Source organism: Myotis daubentonii, chromosome 6 (assembly GCF_963259705.1).
Source record: "Myotis daubentonii chromosome 6, mMyoDau2.1, whole genome shotgun sequence".
NCBI lineage: Eukaryota > Metazoa > Chordata > Mammalia > Chiroptera > Vespertilionidae > Myotis > Myotis daubentonii.
The window spans coordinates 78066375-78092917 of record NC_081845.1 but is presented as its reverse complement, the minus strand read 5'-3'; the positions used below and the strand labels follow the sequence as shown (position 1 = coordinate 78092917).

Below are 26543 nucleotides of genomic sequence, written 5' to 3'. Positions count from 1 at the left end.
TTCCCAGGCTCTGATAGACCTCAAAGTTTTAGAATCCCAGAAAGTTGGCCTGGATAGGATTTATTCAGAATAACAAGATCAGCAGTGTTTTAACATTTCTTAAAAGCAAAAGTGTATTCTGAATGCCAATGTCTAAATTAGTTGCCTGGGTTAAATGTTTCAAGTCAAAATATCTTGACTTTATTTGATTGAGGTCTTTATCTCCTAAATGATAATGAAGCTAGATTATAGGTGGGTTAGCTTTGAAAAGATGTGTCATCATTCCATAATAATTTGAAGAACTTACTATTAAAAGTACAAATCAAAACTATGGTACCGTTATTTGTAAGATGCTTGACTTCAGTTAAACAATTAACCAAAAAATACCTGTAAGAATTCAAATAAACTCAAAATGAACATTTTAAATGTGGAAAACATGTTGCTGATTTAGAAATATACTCTTGGTATTATATATTCATATATCTGTATTTAAAATAAAATATCCATAAATGTAACAGATAATGATACATCTCCAGTCCGCTCAAAATGTACATATTAATTTGAGGTGAGAGAGCAACAAAAATACTTGGCAAATATAAATTAACCAATATTGTTAGTTCATTATAAATGATTTGAACTATAAGTTTGGCTTTCATTAAAGCTATAACTTTATTATAAACAGAAAAATTATAAATATTTTAAAATATATTTTATTGATTTTTTTTTTTACAGAGAGGAAGGGAGAGGGATAGAGAGTTAGAAACAACGATGAGAGAGAAATATCGATCAGCTGCCTCCTGCACACTCCCTACTGGGGTTGTGCCCGCAACCTAGATACATGCCCTTGACTGGAATAGAACTTGGGACCCTTCAGTCCACAGGCTGACGTTCTATCCACTGAGCCACACCGGTTAGGGCTATAAATATTTTTAATATCTGTTATTTTGTGTTAAAAATATAATAAACACATTCTAGAGTAATTGCTGGATTTTTAACAACTGAACTTTTTTGCTTAAGAGAAAGTACTGGCTTCCTCAGACAAATGATACCAAACAGAACTCTGAGCAATGGATATTAATAGAATATCATCTTCCGCCAGTGCTTTCCAGCTCTCTTTCCTTTTGTAATTACTTCCAAATCTGCCTTTTACTAAAGTCAAGGGAAATTATAAGGAGAAGGTTCAATAGACCTTAAAAATACTGATGTCAGTTCTCTCCACCTACTTGCAGAAAAGGAGGGATTAAAAGCAATTATTGTGCATTTATTTCATTCTAGCCAGAAGAACGTCATAGCTTTCTGCTAAGTAGTTAATTTCATAGCTTTACAGTGTGCCTTTGAAGTAAACAAATTTAAAACTCCATTGTTTGAGGTGTGTATGAACATAAGGAATTAACTGCAACAGTAACTGCATGCCCCCTTCCCTGTTCTCAGCCTAGCATTCTGGAATTTTATCTCCAGTCTTGCTGGCATCATGCCTCCATTCGGCTTTGTCTGCTGAAACTGGGCCTTAGTAACGTGGTTTCGTGGGTAATTTAAGATAAAGAATTTCCCCCTTTATAAAAGTCAGCCTAGTAATGGAGTTCACAGTACATTTCATGTGTCCTTGGTTATTGAATACATACTTTCTGGTTTATGAAAATCTTTTATTTATTTATTTATATTTATTTTTATTGATTTCAGGGAGGAAGGGAGAGGGAGAGAGAGATAGAAACATCAATTATGAGAATCATCGACCAGCTGCCTCTAGCACGTCCCACAGTGAGGATCGAGCCCCCAACCTGGGCGTGTGCCTTGACCATGAATCGAACCATGACCTCCTGGTTCATAGGTCGACACTCAACCACTGAGCCATGCCGGCTGGGCTGGTTTATGACAATCCTGCTTATGGCATAAAGTAAGGTTTGCTTTGCTCCTGCCACTCATTGGTCTGATTTGGAAAGGCTGTGCTTCGGTATCCATACAGGAGGATCTCTTGGCACTGGGAACTGAATTGTTACTAACAGCGGAAAAGGAGGCTTTAAAAATAATCAGGTGCCAGCTAGATAAGCAAAAAAGTTTATATATTTAAACTATAGTGGAAAAATTTAAGCAAAACCAATTGCCTTTTAAAAATCCCAATGGCCTATTATATTTTAATCTAATATTTTTAAATTGACAATCTTGAAACACGGAAGTTTGCAACTGAGTGCAGTTCAGCCTGTCAGCATTTAGAACATGTTTCCTTCATGCATGTGTAATGTGCATGGAGCATATATGTGAATGTGCACGTACATTCTTGTATTGGAAGCTTCATTTCAAGACAGATTAGCATGAAGGTATTAATTAATTTATTTTTAATTTATTTTTATTGATTTCAGAGAGGAAGGGAGAGGGAAAGAGAGATAGAAACATCAATGATGAGAGAGAATCATTGATCGGCTACCTCCTGCACACCCCCTACTGGGGACCAAGCCTGCAACCTGAGCATGTGCCCTTGACCGGAATTGAACCCAGGACTCTTCAGTCCGCAGGCCAATGCTCTATCCACTGAGCCAAACTGGCTAGGGCAAGATGTTAATTTATAAACCACAATATTAGGGGCAATTATTCCCACTATGACAGAGCTGCTTTTGATTTTGAAACCAAATAGGAAGCTCCTTGAGTATATTTAAAGGATTGTGTTAAGATGTTTTGATGTACATTTACCTTCTCAGTGAGTTACACCCAGCAAATAATAGTTACAATTAAAGTTATTAGTTTGTCCTTTTTATGTCATTACATTATAATTTACTTATTTTATGTTTTACAAATTATACTAACATAATTATCCACTAACATCTAGAAAGGTAATGTAATTAGTTTGACAAATCCACACACTGTGACTAATTTTCAATTTTCTCTTCATTCTTTTTTATTATTTTTTTTTTATTATTTCATAGAGGAAGGGAGAGAGATAGAAACATCAGTGATGAGATAGAATCATTGATTGGCTACCGCCTGCATGCCCTCTACTAGAGGAATTGAACCCGCAACCCGGGCATATGCCCTTGGCTGGAATCGAACCTGGGACCCATCAGTTCGCAGGCCAACACTCTATCCACTGAGCCAAACCGGGTAGGGCTCTCTTCATTCATTTTTGGGGGCAGAAGCAGATGAGTTTTTCTTCAGTAGTTCAAATTATGGTTTCTAGTAGCTGTAATTTGACACTATACCTCCCAAAACACTGTATCATCTGAGCAAAACCCTATGGAAGAAAGCCAGACATTGGATTCCTATTTCATCTAGAATGAAATCCTGATTCCTTGATAGTACTCACAGGAGTGTCATCTGCCACCTGCCATCCCCATCTCGTCCCCCACTCTCCAGCCACGCCTCCTCTGGCCTTGGGGACTGTGCACTTTCCCACGCCAAGGCTTTGAAAATGCGGGTTCCTCGGTTTGAAACCCTCTTGCCCATCCCCTTGCTTGCCTGTTTTCTTCTCATTTTTAATGGCTCCTCACCTCCCCCAAATAAATAACAAGTGCTGTCAAGGATGTAGAGAAAAGGGAATCCTCATGCACTGTTTGGTGGCAATGCAGATTGGTGCAGCCACTGTGGCATACAGTATGGAGGAGCCTCAAAAAATTAAAAATAGAACTGCCTTATGACCCAGCGATTTTACTTATGGGAATATATCTGAAGAAACCCAAAACAGTAATTCAAAAGAATATATGCCCCCTATGTTCATTGCAGCATTATTTACAATAGCCAAGATATGGAAGCAGCCAGGTGCCCATCAGTATATGAATGGATACAGAAGCTGTGGTACAGCTATACAAAGGAATATTACTTGGATATTTTAAAAAATAAAATATTACCATTTGCAACAACATGGATGGACCTAGATGGTATTATGTTAAGTGAAATAAATCAGAGAAGGACAAATACTATATGATTTCACTTATATGTGGAATCTAAAGAACAATATAAACAAACAAAACGAAAATGGACTCAGATGCAGAGAAAAGTCTGATGGTTTCCAGAGGGGAAGGGGGTTAGGGTGAAAAAGGTGAAGGGATGAAGAAGTACAAATTGGTGGTTACGATATAGTCATGGGGATGTAAAGTACAGCATAGGGAATGCAGCCAATAATATTGTAATAACTATGTATGGTGCCATTAGGTACTGGAAATTTCAGAGAAACACTTTGTAAAGTATATGATTATCTAACCACTATACTGTACACCTGAAACTAATACAAAATAATATTGAATGTAAATGGTTTTTAAAAATAAAATTTTAAAAATGTTCTTTGTGATAGCATAAAAGGACCAAGAGAGCATTATGCTAAGCTAAATAAGTTTGTCAGAGAAAGACAGATATCACACGATCTCACTTATATATGGAATTTAATGAACGAAATAAACTGATGAACAAAATAGGTCCAGAGGCATGGAGGCATGAAATGACTGGCAGATCCCCGAGGGAGGGAGGTAGGGAGGACAGAAAGAGATTGACCATAGAACATATATGCATATATGCATAGCTCATGGGCACAGGCAATAGTGTGGTGAAGGCCTGGGTGGGGTGGGGGCTGGGTGGAGGGAGGCAGAGTGGGGGAGAATGGGAAACATCTTTTAATAGCGTCAACACACACAAAATAACTAATTAAAAATGTTGCCTCCCCAGAGTGGCCTGCCCTTGCCATCCATCTAAAGTAGAGCTCTACATTATGCTAAGTGAAATAAGCCAGTCAGAGAAAGATAAATACCACATGATCTCACTCATTTGTGGATTATAGAGAACAACATAGACTGATGAAAAGGGACAGACCCAAAGACTGAGAAACAGCGATCAGGCTATCAATCCCCAGAAGGAAAGTAGGGGAGGGAGGGGGTAAGGGGAAGAGATCAACAGAAGGACTTGTATACATGTATATAAGCCAAACCAATGGACATGGACAATGGGGGGATGGGAGCGTGTGTGTGTGGGGGGGAGGTTGGGGGTTAATGGGGGGGATGAGGACACATTTGTAATACCTTAACTAATAAAAAAAAAAATACAAAAAAAAATAAATAAATAAAGTAGAGCTCTAACAGAATGGATGGATCTGGAGAGTGTTATGCCAAGCGAAATAAGCCAAGCAGAGAAAGATATATACCAAATGACCTCAGTCATATGTGGAATCTAATGAACAAAATAAACTGATGAACAAAATAGATCCAGAGACATGGAGGCATGGAACAGACTGAGGTATCTCAGAGGAAAGGCAGGGGTTGGGGGTTGGGGGACGTGATTAACCAGGGAACTTATATGCATACTAGAGGCCCGGTGCATGAAATTTGTACATGGGGGGGGGGTGTCCCCTCAGCCCAACCTGTACCCTCTCCAATCCAGGACCCCTTTGACTGCCAGTTTAGGCCCAATCTCAGGGATCAGGCCTAAACCAGCAGTTGGACATCCCTCTCACAATCCGGGACCACTGGATCCTAACTGCTCACCTGGCTGCCTGCCTGATTGCCCCTAACTTTCCCCCTCCAACCTGATTACCCCTAACCACCTCTGCCTGCCAGCCTGATTGCCCCTAACTGTTCCCCTCCCCCCTGCCGGCCTGGTCATCCCCAACTGCCTCCCCCTGCCAGCCTGGTCACCCCCAACTGCCCCCCCTGCAGGCCTGGTTGCTCCTCACTGCCCCCCTGCCAGCCTGATCACCCCCAACTGCCACCCCCTGCTGGCCTGGTCGCCCCAGGCAGTCTGCTGGTCATTACTGTTACTGTGATGGTGTCCCAGACAATTTGCATATTCCTCTATCTACACTAACAAAAGAGAAACATGCAAATTGGTGTCACTCCGCTACGCCCACCAGCCAATTAGGATGAGTATACAAATTAACCCAACAAATATGGTGGTTAATTTGCATATGCAGGAGCGGAGCAAGGACTGAGCAGAGCAAAGACTGAAGACGACTGAAGACTGAAGAGGCTTGGCTTCTCTGCTACAGCCAGAGCAAAGGCCTGGGTCCCAGATGCAGAAGTGTTATTTTCCACTCAGCATAATTATTTTGAGCTTCATCTATGTTGTTGGGTGTATTCATTCTTGTTTATTGCAAAGTAATTGTACTAATTTCCTGTGACCACTGTGACAATTATCATAGACTGGGTGGCTTACACCACAGAAATTCATTCCCTCACAGTTCTAGAAGCCTGAAGTCTGAAATCAAGGTGTCATCGAAATTAATTCCTTCAATTTTGCTCTGAGGGAGACTTTGTTCCATGCCACTGTCCTAGCTCGTGGTGGTAGATAAGTTCAACCCGGTCAATGTCAGCCTTGCTCAGCCTTTTGCCAATCAGGTAGTCTTGTCCGTGGCTCTTCAACACCTGGTGAATTGGAAAGAGCTGATTATGAACACAGGTGCACTCAGGCTGGGACCCCCTGCTCCTCCCCAGGTCTCTCCAGCCTGGCTTCCCACCTCTGCTGTCTTACTGGGCAGGTGCAGACCGTCAGACCACATTCATCACCCTGACTCAGTGAAACAGAGAGAAGAGGGTCTCTGCTGTTCACACCTCACTCCTCAGCTGATGCCCAGGCTACCATCTCTTTTTCCTTTTCCCATATCACTGGGCTCCCTCTGTGCATCTTGGACTGGCCCAGGGCTAGCACTGGCTGCACTGAGTTTCTTTTGGCCCCAGGCCCTACCCTTTGCAGCCCTGAACTTTAACACTTCTCTCTCTCTCTCTCTCTCTCTCTCTCTCTCTCTCTCTCTCTCCTCTCATTGGGAAAAGATCTATCTTTATGACATCCTTCTTCAATCCTGAGCAGACTATTTCAGAGTATACATTTCTCCTCTGTCTGCTCTCTGTATTTCCTGATATATCTCTTTGGAATCTTATACAAATCTGGGTTAACTTGAACTCACCAGCTCCATTACAGCATGGGCTCTATCTCCTAAGTTGCACTATGTTATGATCTGCTGCTGAAGTGTCTGGTGTGAACTCCAGTGATGCCTGAAACTCACCTTGTAATTTATCCAAAAATAATATGTTTGATTAATAGAGAGAGGGACTGAGAGATAAAAACTCATGATAAAGCAAACATAATGAAAGGTTAATGGTTGTATCTTTGTGGTGGGTGCACATGTGTTCATTCTAAATGTATGGCCTTTTTCAGAATAAAAGGTTAGGTAAATATATGATATTTATTACAATATTCCAGCAATATGGCAATCATAAAGTATAAAGAGAATAAACACACACAGTACCACCAACTAAAGATAATAACATTTTGACAAATATACTTTCAGATCATGTATGCATATAAAAAATCCAATATAATAAAAGGGTAATATGCAAGTCGACCAAACGGCGGAACGACCAGTCGCTATGATGTACACTGACCACCAGGGGGCAGACGCTCAATGCAGGAGCTGCCCCCAGCCTGCAGGTCCTGATCGCCTGATAGGGGCCTGCCTGCCAACCTCTCCATCCCTTCCCCCGGTAGTCAGGCTCCAATTTCCCGATGGTGAACAGGGAACTGGGGGTGGGTGGTGGTGGACGTGGGCAGTGCCAGACCAAGGCTCCCACCCTGCCAGTTGCCCCCCACAAACACACAGTGCACACAGAGGGCAACCAGAGTGGGGGAGGGGAAGGAAAGCAGGGCTGGTGGGAACAACCAACCACTCAGTCCCTCCCCCAGGCTGCAGGCTCCAATGGCTCGATGGACATCGGGGAACCTGAGGTGGGGGCAGGGCCAGCTTCTGACAGCCGGGGAAGATGGCCCTGATCGAAGGCCAGGCCTGCACGAATTTCTTGCACTGGGCATCTAGTAGATAAATATTTGGTAAAGGTTATGATAACATCAAAACCTATTTTATAACTTACATTTTTAACTGATGTTATCATGGAGCTCTTTGATTTCAAAGTATCAGTATACTCTAAAACTGCAGTGCCTACTGACCTTGTCATTGAGCAAATGTCCTCTAAACTCTCAGCACTACAAGGCCCAGGAGGGTGTATTTTCAGATTGGTATTAAATTATTAAATATGAACAAATAAACAAATAATGAATTAAAATTTGTAAAATGAATGAAAGACTGTTTCACTAATGCTTTATAAAGATGAGGGTGTTGGTGTTAAACCTTTTTTATATGTAAGCCTCCTGTAGTCCTTACAATCATTATTTTGGTCCATAATTTTTATTTAATTTGATTTCAGGAAATTTGGAACTTAAAATCTTCTTTTTTTACCTTCAAAGGGAAAAATTATGGTCTATACTACATACATATTTTACATAGCTTTCCTCTAAAGTCTGACAACCCAACATTTTGTAGATCGTTTGTTTCTTAACATTTTTTCATCAGTCACATACTCTACATTCTACTGCCCCCATCTCTGTTTAGACACCTATCATCCATCCCCGAAACATTACCATATCCTCCTGTTGGGCAATTGGTCTCATGTTTCCTACGCATGTTGCCAGCATATTTTCTGATAAGTTGCTTTCTTCCTGCTTCTCTTGGATGAAAAGCCCCTTCATGGTGTTCTGTCAAATCTACTCCAATTGCTAGTGTGGCTCTAACTGTGGCCATGAAATGTCATCAAATAGAGAATTCTAAATCGGGTCCTAGTAAACTGAACTTTTTTTTTTTAATATATTTTATTGATTTTTTACAGAGAGGAAGGGAGAGGGATAGAGAGCCAGAAACATCGATGAGAGAGAAACATCGATCAGCTGCCTCCTACACACTCCCCACCGGGGATGTGCCCGCAACCAAGGTACATGCCCTTGACCAGAATCGAACCTGGGACCCTTCAGTCCGCAGGCCAACGCTCTATCCACTGAGCCAAACCGGTCAGGCGTAAACTGAACTTTTGCTGACAGATTATAACTTGGGTATAACAGGTACAGGTTCTCCCCACAGCTGATTTTGATAACATCCCTGGAGAGCCAGGGTGTTCCATCAGTAGTCAGGAGGGCCCATTGGAAGTGAAGTTCAATGTCCCCGGACTGCCCAGGCACCATTTCTCTATGTCCTCTAGTCTCAGTGCCCCAAACACTGAACAGCCCACTTACCTTTTCAAAGGCTGGGAAATAACGATTTGTTGTTCTCTCTCTGATCTGGGTCATGCTGGCATCTTTTTGATCGGGTGGGCATAGTGGGAAACGCATGGCCATTTCATTCAAATCTGCAATACCTTCTGAATACATATCAATCCTGAAAGACAAAAATGACCCATTTGTCAACTGTCACCTGTCTTACATGTTATAGGTTAAAAATGTAAGAGAATGGGGTATTGGGAGGTGGCAAAGTGATTCACCTCCATTGGGTGCATTTTTATATGCCAGTGATTCAGCTATGATTTTCACTCAATTTTAGCATTTCATATTAAGGTAGATATATACATCTAAAATTTTTGTTATACTCATGACCAAATATACTGACAGAGAACATCAGTGAGGTGTCCAGAGTGGAATCATTGCAGGTGCCCAGTGAGATGCTACCTAGGGTTTGCCATCTCTGCTGTGGTTGGTTCTGGGCACAAACTCCATGTGATCCATGAGGCTAAAGGCCTCCCACCTGAGGAATCAGCAGAGAGTCCCTGGCACAGACACCTCAGTCATGTCCCTCTCCCTCTCTCATCCTGCTACACCACCCAGGCCCATTTATATGCCCAATATTAGCAGTTCTTCCAATGAGTTCTCATGAAACACAGTCCCCATAGAACACAGTTCCCATAGAACACAGTTCCCAACCTGCTCCATGTGCTGTTTCTGAACTTTGACCCTCTTTGCACTGCTCAAGTCTCCACCTAAAACATCCTCTGAATTGGTGTGATTCTTTATATACTTCCAACCAGTGCATAATCCAGGAGAAATGTTTTTATTGTGCCTAACTGGGCTTCCTATTTCCTTTTTTTTTTAAAGATAAAAATTTTATAGACATTTAATCCACACACCATAATGCCACTCTTTTTAAATGTACAATTTTGTGATTTTTCATAAATTCACAGGTTTCCGTACCATCACTGCACTCTAATTTCAGAATATTTCCACACCCCCAAGGGAAATGCTGTGTGCTCTCGCAGCGTTCCACATTCTCCCCACTCCCCACCCCGCACTGTCCCCCAGCCCCTGGAAACCAAAATTGCTTTCTGTTTCTATGAAAAGAAATGTTCTCGACACTTCATGTGAAAGACATCATACAATATGAGTCTTTGGTGTCTGGTTTCTTTTATGCAACATAATGTTTTCAAGGCTTATCCACATTCATTCCTTTTCATGGCCAAATAATATTACATTCATGGGTACACAAAACTTTGTTCGTCCGTTCATCAGTTAATGAACACTTTTGTTGTTTCCACTTTTAGAATATTATGAATAATGTTTTTATGAATGTTTTTTGTACAAGTTTTGAATATTATGAATAATGCTTTTATGAATGTTTTTGTGCAAGTTTTAGTGTGAATATTTTTTATTTACTTAGGTACCGTAGTGGAGGAGCTGACATGGTATATCTATGTGTAACGTTTTGAGTAACTCCCTACAGTTTCAATCAATCATGTGGTCCGATCAAAACAGGAAGGAGACCCTCCCTCCCCCCAGATGTAGTTGTATTGAACAAATCTGGCTACTTTAGTACTATCTCAAAATGCTTGAGGGAACCATAGCATCTTGGGTACCAACCTCTGCAAGCCTTTGTCAAGAGGCCAGTCCACGTAACTGGCTGGTATCAGGTTCCTTGTAACTATTCTTGTAATTTCTGAAACTTGAAAAGTAGCTCCTTTGGGTCCTTTCCTTTCCCAGCCTCTTCCTGAAAGGCCTGAGCACCCGGAGTCATGACTCCACCACCCTCCTGGCTTCATAGTTCACCAGTGTTTGAAAACCTCTGTCACTGCCTGTGCTACAGCCATGGACTGAATCTTCTTCTCTAAGAAGTGGAATTCCTCCTCCTCATGCTCCCTGCTGGCCTGGACCTCAGCCTTTACCTCCAAGACCCATGCTGCTGCTGGTCATGATCCCCCGGCACAATCCAGCTCATTCAAGGAAGAACCTAAATTGTTATTAATTGTTGATGAAAAACACAGAAAAAATACCTACAGGGCTTTCTCCTTTATGTCTCTCCCATAGAGGTTGTATTTGGCGGCAATGTAGTTGAGAATGGCTCTGGTCTGTGCCAGCTTCATCCCATCCATTTCCACCATGCGGGCCGGAGGTGGGGCCAGCAGCAGGAGACTGAGGCCTTCTACGTCACGAAACTCCAGGAATACCTGAGTGGACGGAGCATCCTTGCCAAGCTGCAAGCCAAGCACGAGAAATGGCAGGAGGCCCTTCAGCGAGGTGACAAGGAGGAGCAGGAGGAAATCAAGCCACCGATTTCCACCATGGGCACTTGCTGAAACATCAAAGACCCATCTTTTGAAAGAAGAAAGAAAAAGTAGAGTGAAATGTCTAATGGATCACACTCATAGGATAAAAACATGTTTGTTGAAATGAGTGCAGATATGAAAGGAAACAAAAAATTATGGCCTGGTAACGTTTTAATGGAAATAGCATTGTGTTTCTGCCTCCTGCAATCTTTTTCTTCACAATCTGCCTTTTATTTTTTTAACTTATCATTTCACTTATCTTTTTTTCACTTCCCTTCCAGATACATGGTAGGTGCCTGTGTTTTATTTTAATTGACTTATCTTCATGGATAATTTAGGAAGAAGTTGGAGAGAGGCTGCCAAGGGCCACCAGCCAGATGCCATTTCAAATGGGGAGTTCCCAAAGTAAGTCTTGCGGGGTTCGTGGCATTAAGGCGCATTCTAAGTGAGATTTCTATGTAGTTGCTCTGTGTGCTCTTCAAACTCCAGCACTGGTCAGTGGGTGCAGGCAGGCCCTGCTTTCCAGACCCCAGTGCTGCTGACTGTTTATCTGTCACATAGCCATCCAACTAATTCAACACCATCTCGTTATCTGAGTTTGTAATACTGCTGGGATATTGCCTGGTCAAACCTGCCAGAGAAAGACTGAAGGCTACTGCTGGGCCTGTTTCTACTCTCTTCACCCTGTTGCATGTGTTTGAGTGTTGATGGATAGGTGGGGTCCTGAGCAGACACAGCTCACTCACGGTGGGTGCAGAAAGACAGGAGAAGCAAAGAGGGGGCATTCCAGCTCACAGGGGATGGTTGCTTGGCGAATACTCTGAGTTCAAGCCCTTCCTAGCCTAAGTGAGTGATGAGACCTGCTCAAGGAGCCCACTCCTTACACTTGAACCCCTTTTCTTCCTCTTTACCGCGCCCCCCGCCCCAGCTCCCACTATGCACACACATAGGCATTGCTTGGTGTTCAAACCCCACTATTGATTTTATAGATACCCTTATCAGAGCAATTTAGATAAATAATCTTACCATTTCTTAACTTTTGCAAGTCTTCGGCAGTTTTCAAATATTACTCTTCAAACTGGAAGCAGAAAGAGTAAAGGAGTTCTTGTTATTCATTCTATAGCATTATAGAACTTTTAACCTTGAATGACCCCTGTTTGGTACATCATATAGAGGAGGTAAGATTTCTGAGTTTGGCAGGGTACGCAGAGGAGTCTGAATATGCCATTTAGAAATTCAAATTAGAACCATCAGGCACAGAGCATAGGTTACAGGATACAACTGCTCATAACTTGGTGGTCCCATTCACCTCCACCTACTTTTATATTTCGCAGATGGGGAGTAGGGAGGGGAGTGTTATTGGAGGGAAGAGACTGGAAAGTTATACTTGTTATGGAGTTTTAATATCTCCGGAAAGCCTTTCTCTCCATATGAGTCCAGACAGGAAATTGTGTGTCCCGCAGCATGGGATATCCCTGGGACAATGACCATCTAAGATGCTGACACTAGGGGCCTCACTCCACATTATAGGGGCCCCAAAGTTGAAATGGATCCTGGTTGCTGTACAGCTTGAACTCTTTCTACTCAGAAATTTCCTCTATTGGAAAGTATAACAAACACTAGGGTAGAATTCCCAATTAAAGAAAGAAAAAAAGGGCCCCCAAATGAGTTTTTAAATTTAAACCAAACTGCAACAACCACCACTTGGGTTTTTGATATGATTCCTGGATGTGAATATCACCTCTTTCATGTCCTGCTTTCTTGAACTGGAGCACATTACTGAATCTCTGCCCGTCTCTGTATCCTCATCTATAAAATGTGTATAGATATGGTACCTGTGCTATAGGTTGATGGGAATAAAATCAGTTAGGTATTCAAAGGCCTTTGAACAGTACCAGGTGCTCAATAAATAGAAGTTGTCATAAGCTTTTAAAGATGGCTGCTTTTCATAATATCATTCATCTCCCCCCCCCCCCCCACTTTTTAAATTTAAAGCAATCTAACCTTGGTGAAAATATACTCTTGGCCTACATTCCTTGCCCCACACCCTCTTCAGTCAAGCTGGGATGGAGGAGAAGAAGCCCAGGATGCTGTCAGCATCACCTCCTACTTCTCCTCCTGGGCTGAACTCTTCCTGACCACAGACTCTGAACACATTCCTGAACCCCAGAGCTGAAGTCTGGACTACAGCGAAAACTTTTGGGTTACTGGTTTATGTAGAGAAAAACTCTGGGTGGCACTATTTGCACTTTTAAGGATGTTTTTACTTATAAAATTAAGAAAGGAACAAGATAAAGTCCTATGCATTCGTGAAACAATCAAGAAAGTATAAGCCAAGGTACATATATTATGGAGGGATAACACTAGAAGGGAGCACCATAGAGACTCCTGTCACACAATGCTACCTCACCTGAAACCCTCCTTCACTGCTCTGACCTGAGGGACCAGATCCCTGAGTTCATCTATGACCCCCTCCCCAGAAAAACCTGGGTTCCACAGAGATGCTGGGGCCCTCTGATCTGGACTGATAGGTATGTTTCTCACTGACCCCTCTAGAGGGTGGAGTTCAACAGAGTGCCACAGAAATGACAGTTTTCCATAGGGAATCTGGTATTTTGACACTGTAAGTGCTTGGCTGTGTTCCCTAGACGCTCTCATTCCTCTTTTAATCACCTGTTTACTTATCTGCATCCTGAATGGACTGTAAAGCTTCCTGAAGTCAGGGACCTTGTCTGTACTGTTCATCTGTATCCCCAGAACCAAGCACAGAAGCTGGTACTGAAAGGTGCTCAACAAAATTGTTGCTGAGTGGGTGTATTAAATCTTTTAACACACATTTTCTTACAGTTGCTTCTCCCCATATTTCTGGTTTAAGCTTTAACTTAAATTACATTTATTTTCTTATAGTATTTTATTTTTATCTCTTTATTATGGAAATTTCTAGCATGCATAAAAATAAACAGAAAAGTATCCTCCTGTACCCATCACCCAGCTTCAATAATTACCGACTCAATCCAACCCTGTGTCGTGTTCATACCCACCCACTCTCCCTCTCTCATAATAATTTGAAGCCAATTCTAGACATCATATATTTCAATTTTAAATACTTAAATCTATACCTTTAAAACATAAGAATTATTTTTAAAATAAACACAATACATGATCACACTTAAAACATCGACAATTATTCTCTAATATCATTCAATATCTAATCAATGTTCATGCTTTTAATGTTGCATAAATGTTACAAATGATATTTTACAGTGTGTTTAAATCCAAATCCAAATAAGTCCCACACATTATGATTAGTTTCTTAAAGTTATTTTAATTGTTCATGCTCCTCGATGAGAAGAAACTTCAATAACATATTAGGCCAAACCTGTTGTCTCTTAATAACTGGCGGGTTTTGTTTTAATGCAAAACTCATGAGAAGCTAAAACAAACACACACAAAAAGGTTTTAGCTTATTGAGAAAGTGTGGCTGGACAGTAAAAAGGTAGTAGAAGTCCTGGGTAAGTGGGATAGGAAAACAGACAAGAAAATGAAACAAGGCCAAACACTGAACAAGTTATAGACAGCAAGTGAATCTCAAGAACTGATCTCCTCTAACCAAGGACGCCTGAGAGCACATGGTTATACCTCCCCGCCCTAACCAAAGGATACATGGCTTAAGTCACCCTGGTCAGAGAGATAGGGGACGGAGACCCAATCAATGCCTTTTGCGCCAGCTAATCCCAAGGATGGATGAAACCAGGGGAACAAATAACCAAAACATGCTTAGAGGCAGTCACCCCAGATAAAAGTAATACAGTAAAACACACCAAAGAATAATCTCCAAATCCTCTACACACTCATTTTGATGCATCAACATATTAAGAATGCACCTGAAAGGCTGATGAATATCTTGCTGAAACCCTTCCCTAAGATTCTCGCCTGCAAGAAAAAAAAAAAGATTTTTTTTAAATTTTATTTTATTGTTTAAGGTATTACAAATAGTAGTACATATGTCTCCTTTTTTTCCCCATTGACCCCCCTCCCCGGCCTTCCCCCCCCCTTGGGACTTGCCCCCCCCGCACCCAGTGTCTTGCATCTGTTGGTTGTGCTTATATGCATGCATACAAGTCCTTCAGCTGATCTCTTACCCTCCACCCAACCCTCCCCACCTTCCCCCTGTAGTTTGACAGTCTTCTTCTTTTTTTCTTTTTTTTTTAGAATGTGTAACATCACTCTTTATTATGAAAAAGAATAAAACAACAGCACAACCACAGTGATCATGAATGGGAAGAATAAACAGAACAAATGACACTTCAGGTGGTTAGGTAACTTTGGCTTCTTGGTCAGCCAGGCCTCCAGGCCCAGTCATGGGTATGGCCTTAGGCAGGAGAAAAGATAAATGATGTGGATGAAGACAAAGATGACATCCAAGAGCTCTTTTTAAGAGGTTTGTTTGAAGGCCTCCTCTGGGATCTTGCCCTGGGCCTTGAGCGTAGTGAATACCTGAGCAGCTTTGATGTAGTTCCACTCATTGTCCTCAAGGCACTTCTGAGACCACTGGAGGCTTATCCCAGACTGGATGGAGAAAATCTGCACCATTTCTTGCTGCTCCTGGGAGAGGGTAGATAGGGAGCTGAAGGTGGGTGTAGGTACTGGAATGGAGAATGCACTCTGGGTTTCTTCTGTCCTGGCATTCCCCACAGTCAATATATCATTCACGATGCACATACTGGAATTGCTGCCAGAAGACAAGATGAAGGTCCGGGTGAAGGCATGGACAGAACCTTGAGACTTTCCTTCCACTTCCTTGAAAACCCCACTGACAGAAAAACAGAGCATAATTTCCGTGTGGGCCCACAGGTCTACCACATAGGAGTTAAGGTCATGCTGAGTTTTGGGGAACACACAGAGGGAGTTCACAATCTCACACTTTGTATGCTTCAGTAGCTGAAACCGCAGGTCAGAATCCTTGACGTTCTTCATATTCCTGTTATCTTTTAAGTACTCGCACAAGTTGCTTAGGGCTGGGTCTTCAGAATTGAAGGGAACAGTCAGGGAGAAGCAGGCCTCCTCGTGGTAAGCGCTGAGGAGACTCTCTCAGTCTTCAGAATCATAAATCAAGTAATAGTGAAGCAGGAATTGAAAGACTAGATTCTTCAGGGTCTCAGGTCCTTTAAAGCTTTCCTTACAGGGTTTTATTATGTCCATGTTTACAATGCCAGTTACAGTTGGTGGAGGTAAATCCTGGCCATCCAAGCGTAACAAGTTGGGGAAATATTTCCTGATGGCGCTTATGTAAGTGGGCTGGTTTGGGAAGGTATTGCACAAGGGGTTCCCTTGCAGCCACAGCTCTTCAAGCTTCAGCCCTTTTATCTTGTCCAACTCCTTGGCTGACTTTAGCTCATTTTTTGAAAGGTTCAGGGTCTTGATTGTGGGGGCAATCTGTATAATATCGGACAGGCCATCCAGCTGGCACAGTTTGTTCTTACACAAGTTCAAGGACAACAGCTCAGGGATATTCTTTTTGATGGTCTGCAGGATGGCAGTCATGCAGTTTCTTCGATTCAGGATTATAATAATATCATGGCCCAGTAAGTCTGGGTCAAAGCGGAGCTTATAAAGGTCAAGAGCTTTCTGGGAAACGTCATATCGTTTGCTTATGGTCAGCTTTAGCTGTTCCATTTTTTCTGGCTCCAACTTATTGCTCATAGAGTAGGGTACAGCAGAAGTATTAACAAAGATAGGTATCTTTTGGTTCTCCTCATCAAAAATCTTGTAGTTTATGTCCTTCAATGCAGAGGCAGCACTAGCATCCTGGACAAAGAACTGGGCCAGGTGTTAACATAGTGGAAATCCACTGGAGTGAAGGGGACACTGCAATGGCTTTGGATTGAATTCATTAGCCATGTCTTGTCATATTTTATCCCATAAGGGACCAATTCACCGCTGGTGTAGTCTGAAGGCAGTAACCTGTCACCACTGTCCTCACACGGTATTTATGAGGAGAATCTGTGGAGTCTGCAGCTGGAGGGTTGTGCGACAGTCTTCTTGATGCTTCTTTGCTTCTATCTATTTTTGTTCAACAGTTTATAATGTTCTTCATATTCCACAAATGAGTGAGACCATGTGGTCTTTATCTTTCACTGACTGGCTTATTTCACTTAACATAAAGATTTTTAAAAATGCTTAAGACAAAGACCAAGTGCAGGCTCATTCTAGAGCACACCCATGCCTTCCTCCTAACCAGTGGTTCTCAACCTTCTGGCCCTTTAAATATGGTTCCTCATGTTGTGCCCCAACCATATAATTATTTTCGTTGCTACTTCATAACTGTAATGTTGCTACTGTTATGAATTGTAATGTAAATATCTGATATGCAGGATGGTCTTAGGCAACCCCTGTGAAAGGGTCGTTCGACAGGTTGAGAACCGCAAACTCTGCTCCCCATAAGACTTACAACCAGGGGAGCAGTGGGCAATGGCAGCTCATCCTGGGTTCACCCCGTGAACCTGTCTGCACAACCCCTTTTTTCTCTGACTTCCCAGTGAGCTAACAGCTGCCTCACCCCGTCTTGGCTCTCTTCTTTCCTCTAACGTTTCCAGGGAGCCAAAGCAGAGCACTGCCTAGCCTCTCTCCTGTTGCTCCTTTTACCCTAAGTCCTTCCTTTGTTTCACTGTCCCCAGCTTTAATAAATGTCCTCGCAAAATCATCTGGATTTGTATTGTGAAATCTTTCCTGCACAAAGTCAAGAATCCAACCTGGCAAGCATGGCTCAGTGGTTGAGCATCAACCTATGAACCAGGAGGTCACGGTTCCACTCCCAGTTGGGGAACATGCCCATGTTGCAGGGTCAATCACCAGTGTGGAGTGTGCAGGAGGCAGCTGATCAATTATTCCCTCTCTGGGCTGGTTCCTGTCCAGTAATAAAAGTACTTGGATACAGTCAATTTTAGATCCAACTTAAGGTGACAGAACTCAGAACCCACCTCAACTCCAGCTGCAGCCAGGAGCCACTGGATGGACTCCATTCAGCCTCGTCCTTGAAGTAGTGAAGCTTGGGCTTCCCAGCCATGATGCAGTCTCCTGAATTCTCTAAACATGAATGAATGAATGAATGAATGAATGAGTGAAACACAAACATTCACTTTATGATGTGTGGTAGAAGAACACCAACAATGCTGAGGGAGCATCTGCCCTACCCGTGGCAGAGTTGGAAGAGTCCCTGGAACATCTTTCTTGGTCTGATTTCTCACCCATCAGTAGCCAGCCCTGGGAAATTGCTCCAAACCATTGTCATGTCTCTAGTGCAGTGGTTCTCAACCTTCTGGCCCTTTAAATACAGTTCCTCATGTTGTGACCCAACCATAAAATTATTTTCGTTGCTACTTCATAACTGTAATGTTGCTGCGGTTATGAATCGTAATGTAAATATCTGATATGCAGGATGGTCTTAGGCGACCCCTGTGAAAGGGTTGTTCGACCTCCAAAGGGGTCGTGACCCACAGGTTGAGAACCGCTGCTCTAGTGGGTAAAATCTGATTGACTTGGCAGGCAATAGGGGAGAGTGTGTGGTAAAGATGTATGTATGGGTGTTACGGAGATGTTAGGATTAGAAAAGTATTGACTGTTGAAAATCTCCTAATGATTCTGGCCCTTTAGACACATTATATCTTTAATCCTCATAACAGCCCTATGAATTAATTAGTTATTATATCCATTATTCAGCTCATGAAGCCAAGGCACAGAGGTTAAATTACTCATTCACAGTCATACTCCAGCTAGTAATGGACATGGAAATCCATATTAAGAGCTTAAAAAGGACAGGGCGAAAACCACCCAAGTGTGGGCCCTGGGAGCCTGTGAGGTAGCTTGAAACCAGAGGACTTCACTGACAGGGAGGAGGAGGGAGCAGAGTTAGTCCTCAGCGCCTTGGAGTTTATGCTGCATTTGTTCAAAAGCTGAAATTAGGGCAGAGACTCGCTTAATTGTAGCTCTAAAGACCCTAATTCTTTCCACAAACACAGGGTGCTAATTCCCTACCTTTTTTGGAATTCTACATTTTACCTATACGTGGTGTGTTTTACAAGCTAGAAAATTAATGTTACTGCATTAACTTGACAGTCTATGGAATGGAACTAACATTTTTTCAATGCCTATCATATGATGCACATTCTCTCACCTATTTATCTTCACTTCATCCTATAAAGATCATGTGAGATGGATTCCTTTTACACTTGGGGATACTGAGGCTTCCAGAGTAACTTGCTCAAGGTTAAGTGGTATCCACCAACTTAAAAAATTAAATAAAAAAATAGAAAATACCAAAGTGCATTCTATTAAGAACAGGAAGCATTGTTTCATGAGTTTTAGTGTCAGTTACGTTTATTGTTTGTGTAGGTGTGTGCACGTCTGCACACTTGCTTGGTTATTATAAGAGGAGGAGATAGTTTGGTTGTGTCTGGTCTTTCCCAGGCTGCATAGGAACTGGACATAGCCAGGAACCTGAGAATGAAACTCAATGGCTCCAACAAGGGACACAACTAGGTCTATCATTGGGTGAATGGAAACACACAGGACCCATTAAAAGCATGAATCACAAAGTCAGGACTGAGGGAGAAACAGTTGCATTTTCTTTCTAAATCCCCAGTGCTGTTTAGAAAACATTAATTCTCTTGAAAATTTTTGTTGTTGTGGAGTTTGAGACAAAAATTTCCTTCTCTTGCCCGGCTGGTGTGGTTCAGTGGTTGAATCAGGAGGTCACACACAGTTCAATACCTGGGTAGGGCACATGCTCTGGTTGTGGGCTCCATCCCCAGTGGGGAGTATGCAGGAGGCAGCTGATAAATTATTTCCTCTCATCATTGATGTTTATCTCTCTCCCTCTCCCTGCATCTCTGAAATCAATAAAAATATATTAGCAGAGGACTAACTCTGCTTTTCCCCACTCCTCCCTGTCAGATATATTCTTTGCTCAATGAATATATCTCTGAAAAAGTGAGTGGTCTTGAATTTTAATACCAAATGTTTTTAATATCCACATTGTTAATGTGAGATTCAAGAATCTAAGCTTTAGAAAGTAAAGAATACTTTGGAAACATATTTAATCAACCTGTTTTATAAGTGGAGATTTTGTCTATTGTACTTTTTTATCGTGGGAAATGGAGATGCTATGATTCAGCAGAAATAAGAGGAGAATTTAGCACTAGCATGTGGCAGGTGTTTGCTATGGACTAGAATTCACAGCACTTAGTGACTCAAATCCTTTCACTAAGCTTCCTTTACGTCATTGACTGAAGATCAAGTTACAAAGGGATATAATTTCTATCTTATGTAATATCCTATATAATAAAAGTGTAATATGCTAAGTGTCTGACCCAGTGGTCGGCAAACTCATTAGTCAACAGAGCCAAATATCAACAGTACAACGATTGAAATTTCTTTTGAGCCAAATTTTTTAAACTTAAACTATGTAGGTAGGTACATTGTTATTAACTTAATTAGGGTACTCCTAAGGCTTAGGAAGAGGCACACTCAAGGGGCCAAAGAGCCGCATGTGGCTCGTGAGTCGCAGTTTGCTGACCATGGGTCTGACCAATCGACCAGTCACTATGATGTGCACTGACCACCAGGGGGGGAGACACTCCCACTGGTAGGTTAGCTTGCTGCTGGGGTCCAGCTGATCCAGACTGGGCCAGAGGTCCAGACATGCCCTGGAGCCCTCCTGCTGTCCCTCCCTGGCTGGCTGGCCCCCATCCACCCTGATCCAGACAGGTTTGATGCCCCAATCACCCCAATTGCTGGCCAGACCAAGCAACCCCATCCATGCACGAATTTGTGCACTGGGCCTCTAGTTTTATCATAAAACTCCTTCTTAAAAGCAATGTTCTTTACCTTCTAAAAAGGAAGTATCTATTTGCAATTGTGAAATCTTTGTATTGTGAAATCATGTGGTATTTATTTTTCACATTATCTTATCAGTGTCCTCATAAGACTGGGCCAAAAGTTATCATGAAACCCCTAGGAAACAGCATCTAATATCCTATATTTAAAATGAGGAAACTAGAGTTTAAACAGATAAAGCGCCTCCCTAGTCACCTCAGTTTTGTGAGTGTTATATTAGTTTGAACTTATCTTCTGATATCAGGTCTGGGCTTTTTCACTCAAACAAGTAACACTTTGGTGAGCTTTTTGCTTCTCTCTGAGACCCTTGTTCATTTTTCCCCACTCAGAAACCATTAGCTAGCTATTGGTTAACGAGGAGGGAAAGAGAAAAATATTGAACTCACAAGTTCCTTCTTGTTCCCTGATTTTTAGCGGTCTGGTAAGAAGAAATATTCATAAGTGCACGGCTTGCTTTACATTGATATCCCAAAGAGCTGTGAGTGAATTGAGAACTAGAGTAACTATTTTTTATCTGAATAAGGAAGTCAGCTTGAAAGGAATATGTCCTATGATAATTCCATAGTAAAGTAAAGGAGCCAAGTCTCTTGGGGTGGTCCTCATCACAGGGTTTCTTAGCAAAGAGACAGGAGACTTAGAGATAAAGCCCAACTCCATTCTTTATGAGGTTCATAAAGGTGGTCAGGTGTATGAAAACAGAGATAGGTAACATGTACTTTTGAGGTCTATTGAGATAATTCAATGTGATAATGTGCATAAAAGTCATAATAGAAATCAGTAAATTCAAGTCCCCTCCTCTTCTCAGTTCCTGGGAGATGAATGAATCTCTGGACACATTAGGTAGCACATATGTCTTCTTCTATCTGCCAATCTACTCATCTATCTTTCTATCCTATATAATAAAAGGCTAATATGCAAATTGACTGAACGGCAGAATAACCAGTCACTATCATGCTCACTGACCACCAGGGGGCAGATGCTGAATGCAGGAGCTGTCCCGTGGTGGTCAGTGCGCTCCCACAGGGAGAGCACCGCTCAGCCAGAAGCTGGACTCCCAGCCAGAAGCAAGCGCAGTGGCAGTGGCTAGACCTGCCTCTGAGGCAGCACTAAGGATGTCCAACTGATGGCTTAGGCCCGGGCCTAAGCTGTTAGTTGGACATCCCCCGAGACACCCGAACTGTGAGAGGGCACAGGCCAGGCTGAGGGACTCCCCCTCTGAGTGCACGAATTTCATGCACCTGGCCTCTAGTCTATCATAATTATTTATCTGTCTATCCTCAATTATCCATCTACCAATCATCCATTTGTCAATCTATCTATCATCTATCTACCTTGATGCAGAGTTCCACTACAAATAATATTTTATCTTCCCTTAGTCATTCTGCATGTTACCCAGGTATTTTCATCACAACCACCTTCTCCTAACAGACACTTATTTTGAGTATTTAGTTGGAAATACTTTATGGTTGATTTTGCAGTTGGCTGTTAGATCTATGTCATCTTTCCAAGATAAAGTTGTTTTCAAAAATGCAGTAATTCTCTATCCACTTTCACCTCTCATTCAACTCCACAGACTGTAAATAGCACCAGGATGGAACTCTACCCCACTCTGTGTTCTTCCTGCAAGTACAGAGTGAGATGAAGAGAAAAAGTGAGAATATTAATCTTAACTGTGGTGACTGAATCGATGAAGTGATGATTTCTTGTAAAACTTGTAAACAAATGCTCATTGCTGCTTCTTAAAGGTGTAAAGCTTGAAAATTTGAGAAAATATATGTTAACACTATTGTCAAGTACATTCCTTGAAACTAATTAAATGCACATTTCTATAACACATATTTTTTCAAACAAGCACACAAAAAAGAACAATGGACAGGACAGCTCCTCATACAACGAATTACCAACCCCCAAACACCAACAGCACCACACTTAAAAACAATGTTCCAGCCATTTGCTAGACTGGCCATGAACCCCAGAGAGAGCACGGGACTTCTCAGTTAGCTAATCACAGCAGAGACGGAATGCAATCTAGTTCCACTGACATTCAGACTGATTTCATCCTATCATGATAATTTTAATTTTGAACTTTCACAGCCTCGATAGTATTACAGTATTACCATTCACAATGGCTGCACGTTGACTCTTTCGACAGAGAAAGAAACTTCAGTACAAACACCTATACTCTCTTGCACTGGTCAGATTCTCAGATTGCCTAAAATGCTATCATTTTTTTCTTCTCATATTATTAATTTTTCTCACATCACAATGCTCATGCCCTCACTTTCTAAACTCTTCATTCTTACATTTTCATAAAGATTCATCCAACAGCAATTGAATGCACAACTCTTGAACTGTTCCTAAGCACACCAAGAAGGCATAATGTGAGTATAAAACAGACATTTTCTTACACATTTTGAAATATTGTTTTGGTGACTTCACTGTGAGGATGTGATGCCATGGATGAAGGTCATAAAACCAGTACTTACCTTATTAAAGTCTTTCTCCCACTGGTCTCAGCAACTCACTGCCACCTCCTCATGTGTTTAGCAGCTATTTTTATAGTTAAATGACTCCTCCTCTCTGAAAGGGGGAGCTTCCAGAGAGGGGAAAGCCACCCCCATCGTGTACAGACTCCATGGGTTCAGTGCCAAATTAGAAGACAAATGACAACTCAACCTCCTATCATGAAACAAATGGTTATATTCCTTTTAAAGGTCAGAAATAAAAGATTAAAAAAAATTTCAGATTGTCGAACTCTGTCTGCCAATCAGTGGGCATGGCCTTTCGAAGAAGCTTGCTGTGAGGTTTGCATGAATTGGATGCAAGGACTAAGGCAAATAATAAACCTCTTCTGTGAGCAGCAAAGGGAGCTGAGGTCGGTAAAGGGCAAGCTGACGGTGGAATACCTTTTCTGTTGGGTTTTGGATAAAATACAGGACACCTGATTAAATGTGAATTTCAGACAAGGGACACACTTATTCTAAAAAATTATTTATTGTTTATCTGAAATTCACATTAAACTGGGCATCCTGTATTTTCTCTGCTAAATCTGGCAACCTGGTTAGTACACCTTTTCCTCTATGCCACGCTCATATCAGGCTTGCTAGCCGCTGGGCCTTTGCACGAGCCATTTGTTCTGTTTGGAATACTCTGCTTTGAGCCACTACAGCATTATTGACCTTATATGTTTAATATCATTTTTCCCCAAACTCTGTGAAGTTTTGGAGGTAGGGCTTTTATCTTGTTTCCAGTCATGTCCTCATTGAGCTATTAGGCATGGTACCTGGCACATAATAGCTCAATAAATAACATAGATTTTTAAATTATTAAATGAAAAATTTCCAGCAAGTACAACCATAGAGAGAATGGTAGAAAGCAGAGAAAGCCCAACATGCCTATCCCCCTGCTTCGGAATTGCCAACAATGTTGTTGATCTGTACCCTGTTGTGGGGAGGTCATGGCGGTGGCCTCCTAAAAAGACAGACCCATGTCCAAATACCTGGAGCCTGTAAATGTGACCGTACTTAGAAAAAGGGTCTTTGCAGGTGTAATTAAGTGAGGGAACCTGAGATGACATCACCCTGGATTACCCAGGTGGGCCCCAAATCAAATGATGAGTGTCTGTACAACAGAAGAGAAGACACAGACACACAGAGGGTGCGTTGATGTGAAGATAGAGGCAGAGATTGGAGTGATGTGACCATGAGCCAAGGAAAGCAAAAAGCCACCAGAGGCTGAAGGAGACAGGAAAGGGTTCTCCCCTAAAGCTCTGGAGGAAGTGCAGCCCAGACAACAATTTGACATAATTTCTGGCCTTCAAGAATTTGAGAGGATATATTCTGTTGTTTTAAGCCACCCAGTTTTAGTAATTTGTTATAGCAACCACAAGAAACTAATATATGGGAACCTACTTTTCGCACAACCATGAAATTATTTTGAAGCAAATCCTTGACAGCCTATCACTTCCTCAATCAGAAATTAGATATTCTAATCTCTAAAAGGTAAGGATTCTTTTTAAGCACAATAATACTATTCTCTTATCACACTAAAAATTATAATCCCTTAATTTCATTAAATATTCAGCATTCCAATTTCATCCATTGTCTCATGAGGGTTTCTTTACAGGGGACTTATTTGCATCAGAATCCATGTAAGATCCCTATGTTGCACTTGAGTGATATGAATACCCTAGAAGCCCAGTGCACAAATTTGTGGGATTGGGCCAAAACTAGCTCTCCAACATTCCCTGAGGGGTCCTAGGTTGCCAGAGGGCATAGACAGGGCTAAGGGTCCCCACTGGTGCATGATTGGGCCGGGGAGGGACATGGGAGGTTGGCCAGCCAGGGAGTGACCACAGGAGGGCTTCAGGGCATGTCCAGCCCATCTCACTCTGTCCCAATAGCTGGACCCTAGCAGCAAGCTAACCTACCAGTCTGAGTGTCTGCCCCCTGGTGGTCAGTGCACATCATAGCGAGTGGTTGAGTGGCCTTAGCATATTATTAGCATACTAGAGGCCTGGTGCATGAAATTTGTGCACTGGGGGGGGGGGTTGTCCGTCAGCCCAACCTGCACCCTCTCCAATCTGGGACCCCTTGGGGGATGTCTGACTGCCGATTTAGGCCCGATCCCTGTGTGCCTAAACCGGCAGTCAGACATCCCTCTCACAATCTGGGGCTGTTCATTCCCAACCGCTCACCTGCCTGCCTTCCTGATTGCCCCTAACTGCTTCTGCCTGTCAGCCTGATCACTCCCTAACCACTCCCTGCCAGCCTGATCGATGCCTAACTGCTCCCTTGCTGGCCCAATTGCCCCCAACTGCCCTCCCCTGCTGGCCCAGTCACCCCCAACTGCCCTCCCCTGCCGGCCTGGTTGCCCCTAACTGCCCTCCCCTGCTGGCCTGGTTGCCCCTAACTGCCCTCCCCTGCTGGCCTGATCACCTACAACTGCCCTCCCCTTCCAGCCATCTTGTGGCTGTGGGCACCACCATCTTTGAGGGCATGGCAGGCAATTAGCATATTCCCTCCTTATTGGCTGTAGGCACTGCCATTTTTGAGGGTGGGCAGTCAATTAGCATATTCCCTCCTTATTGGCTGTGGGCACTGACACCTTTGATGGTGGGGCAGTCAATTAGCATATTCCCTCCTTATTAGCTGTGGGTGCTGACATCTTTGAGGGCAGGGCAGTCAATTAGCATATTCCCTCCTTATAAGCTGTGGGCACCACCATCTTTGGGACAGCATGAGGGTCAATTAGCATATCACTCTTTATTAGATAGGATTACACTTTGATTGGTTGAATGACCAACTGGACAATTAGCATATTAGGCTTTTATTATATAGGATTATGAAG

The 26543-nt window shown here is 42.4% G+C and overlaps 2 protein-coding genes and 1 long non-coding RNA gene across 3 annotated transcripts; all 3 read right to left on the bottom strand.

Annotated features, from left to right (window-relative positions):
* Nucleotides 1-6164: 6164 nt before the first annotated feature.
* On the bottom strand, nt 6165-11740 carry LOC132237610 (glutathione S-transferase A2-like). Its single transcript, XM_059702242.1, has 4 exons — nt 11717-11740; nt 11032-11228; nt 9007-9148; nt 6165-6314 (listed from the first exon to the last, which is right to left on the bottom strand). The coding sequence occupies exons 1-4, from the start codon at nt 11738-11740 to the stop codon at nt 6180-6182; spliced, it is 498 nt and encodes a 165-aa protein (XP_059558225.1). The 3' UTR covers nt 6165-6179.
* Nucleotides 11741-11772: 32 nt separating this feature from the next.
* Nucleotides 11773-23802, bottom strand: LOC132237233 (uncharacterized). Its single transcript, XR_009453485.1, has 3 exons — nt 23681-23802; nt 18281-18386; nt 11773-11783 (listed from the first exon to the last, which is right to left on the bottom strand). It is a non-coding gene; the product is annotated as an uncharacterized LOC132237233 (long non-coding RNA).
* LOC132236614 (nuclear RNA export factor 2-like) lies at nt 15735-18135 on the bottom strand. The gene is given in 3 exon segments (XM_059699711.1): nt 15735-17128; nt 17131-17250; nt 18105-18135. Coding segments are annotated over 3 exon segments (1545 nt in total).
* Nucleotides 23803-26543: the final 2741 nt, after the last annotated feature.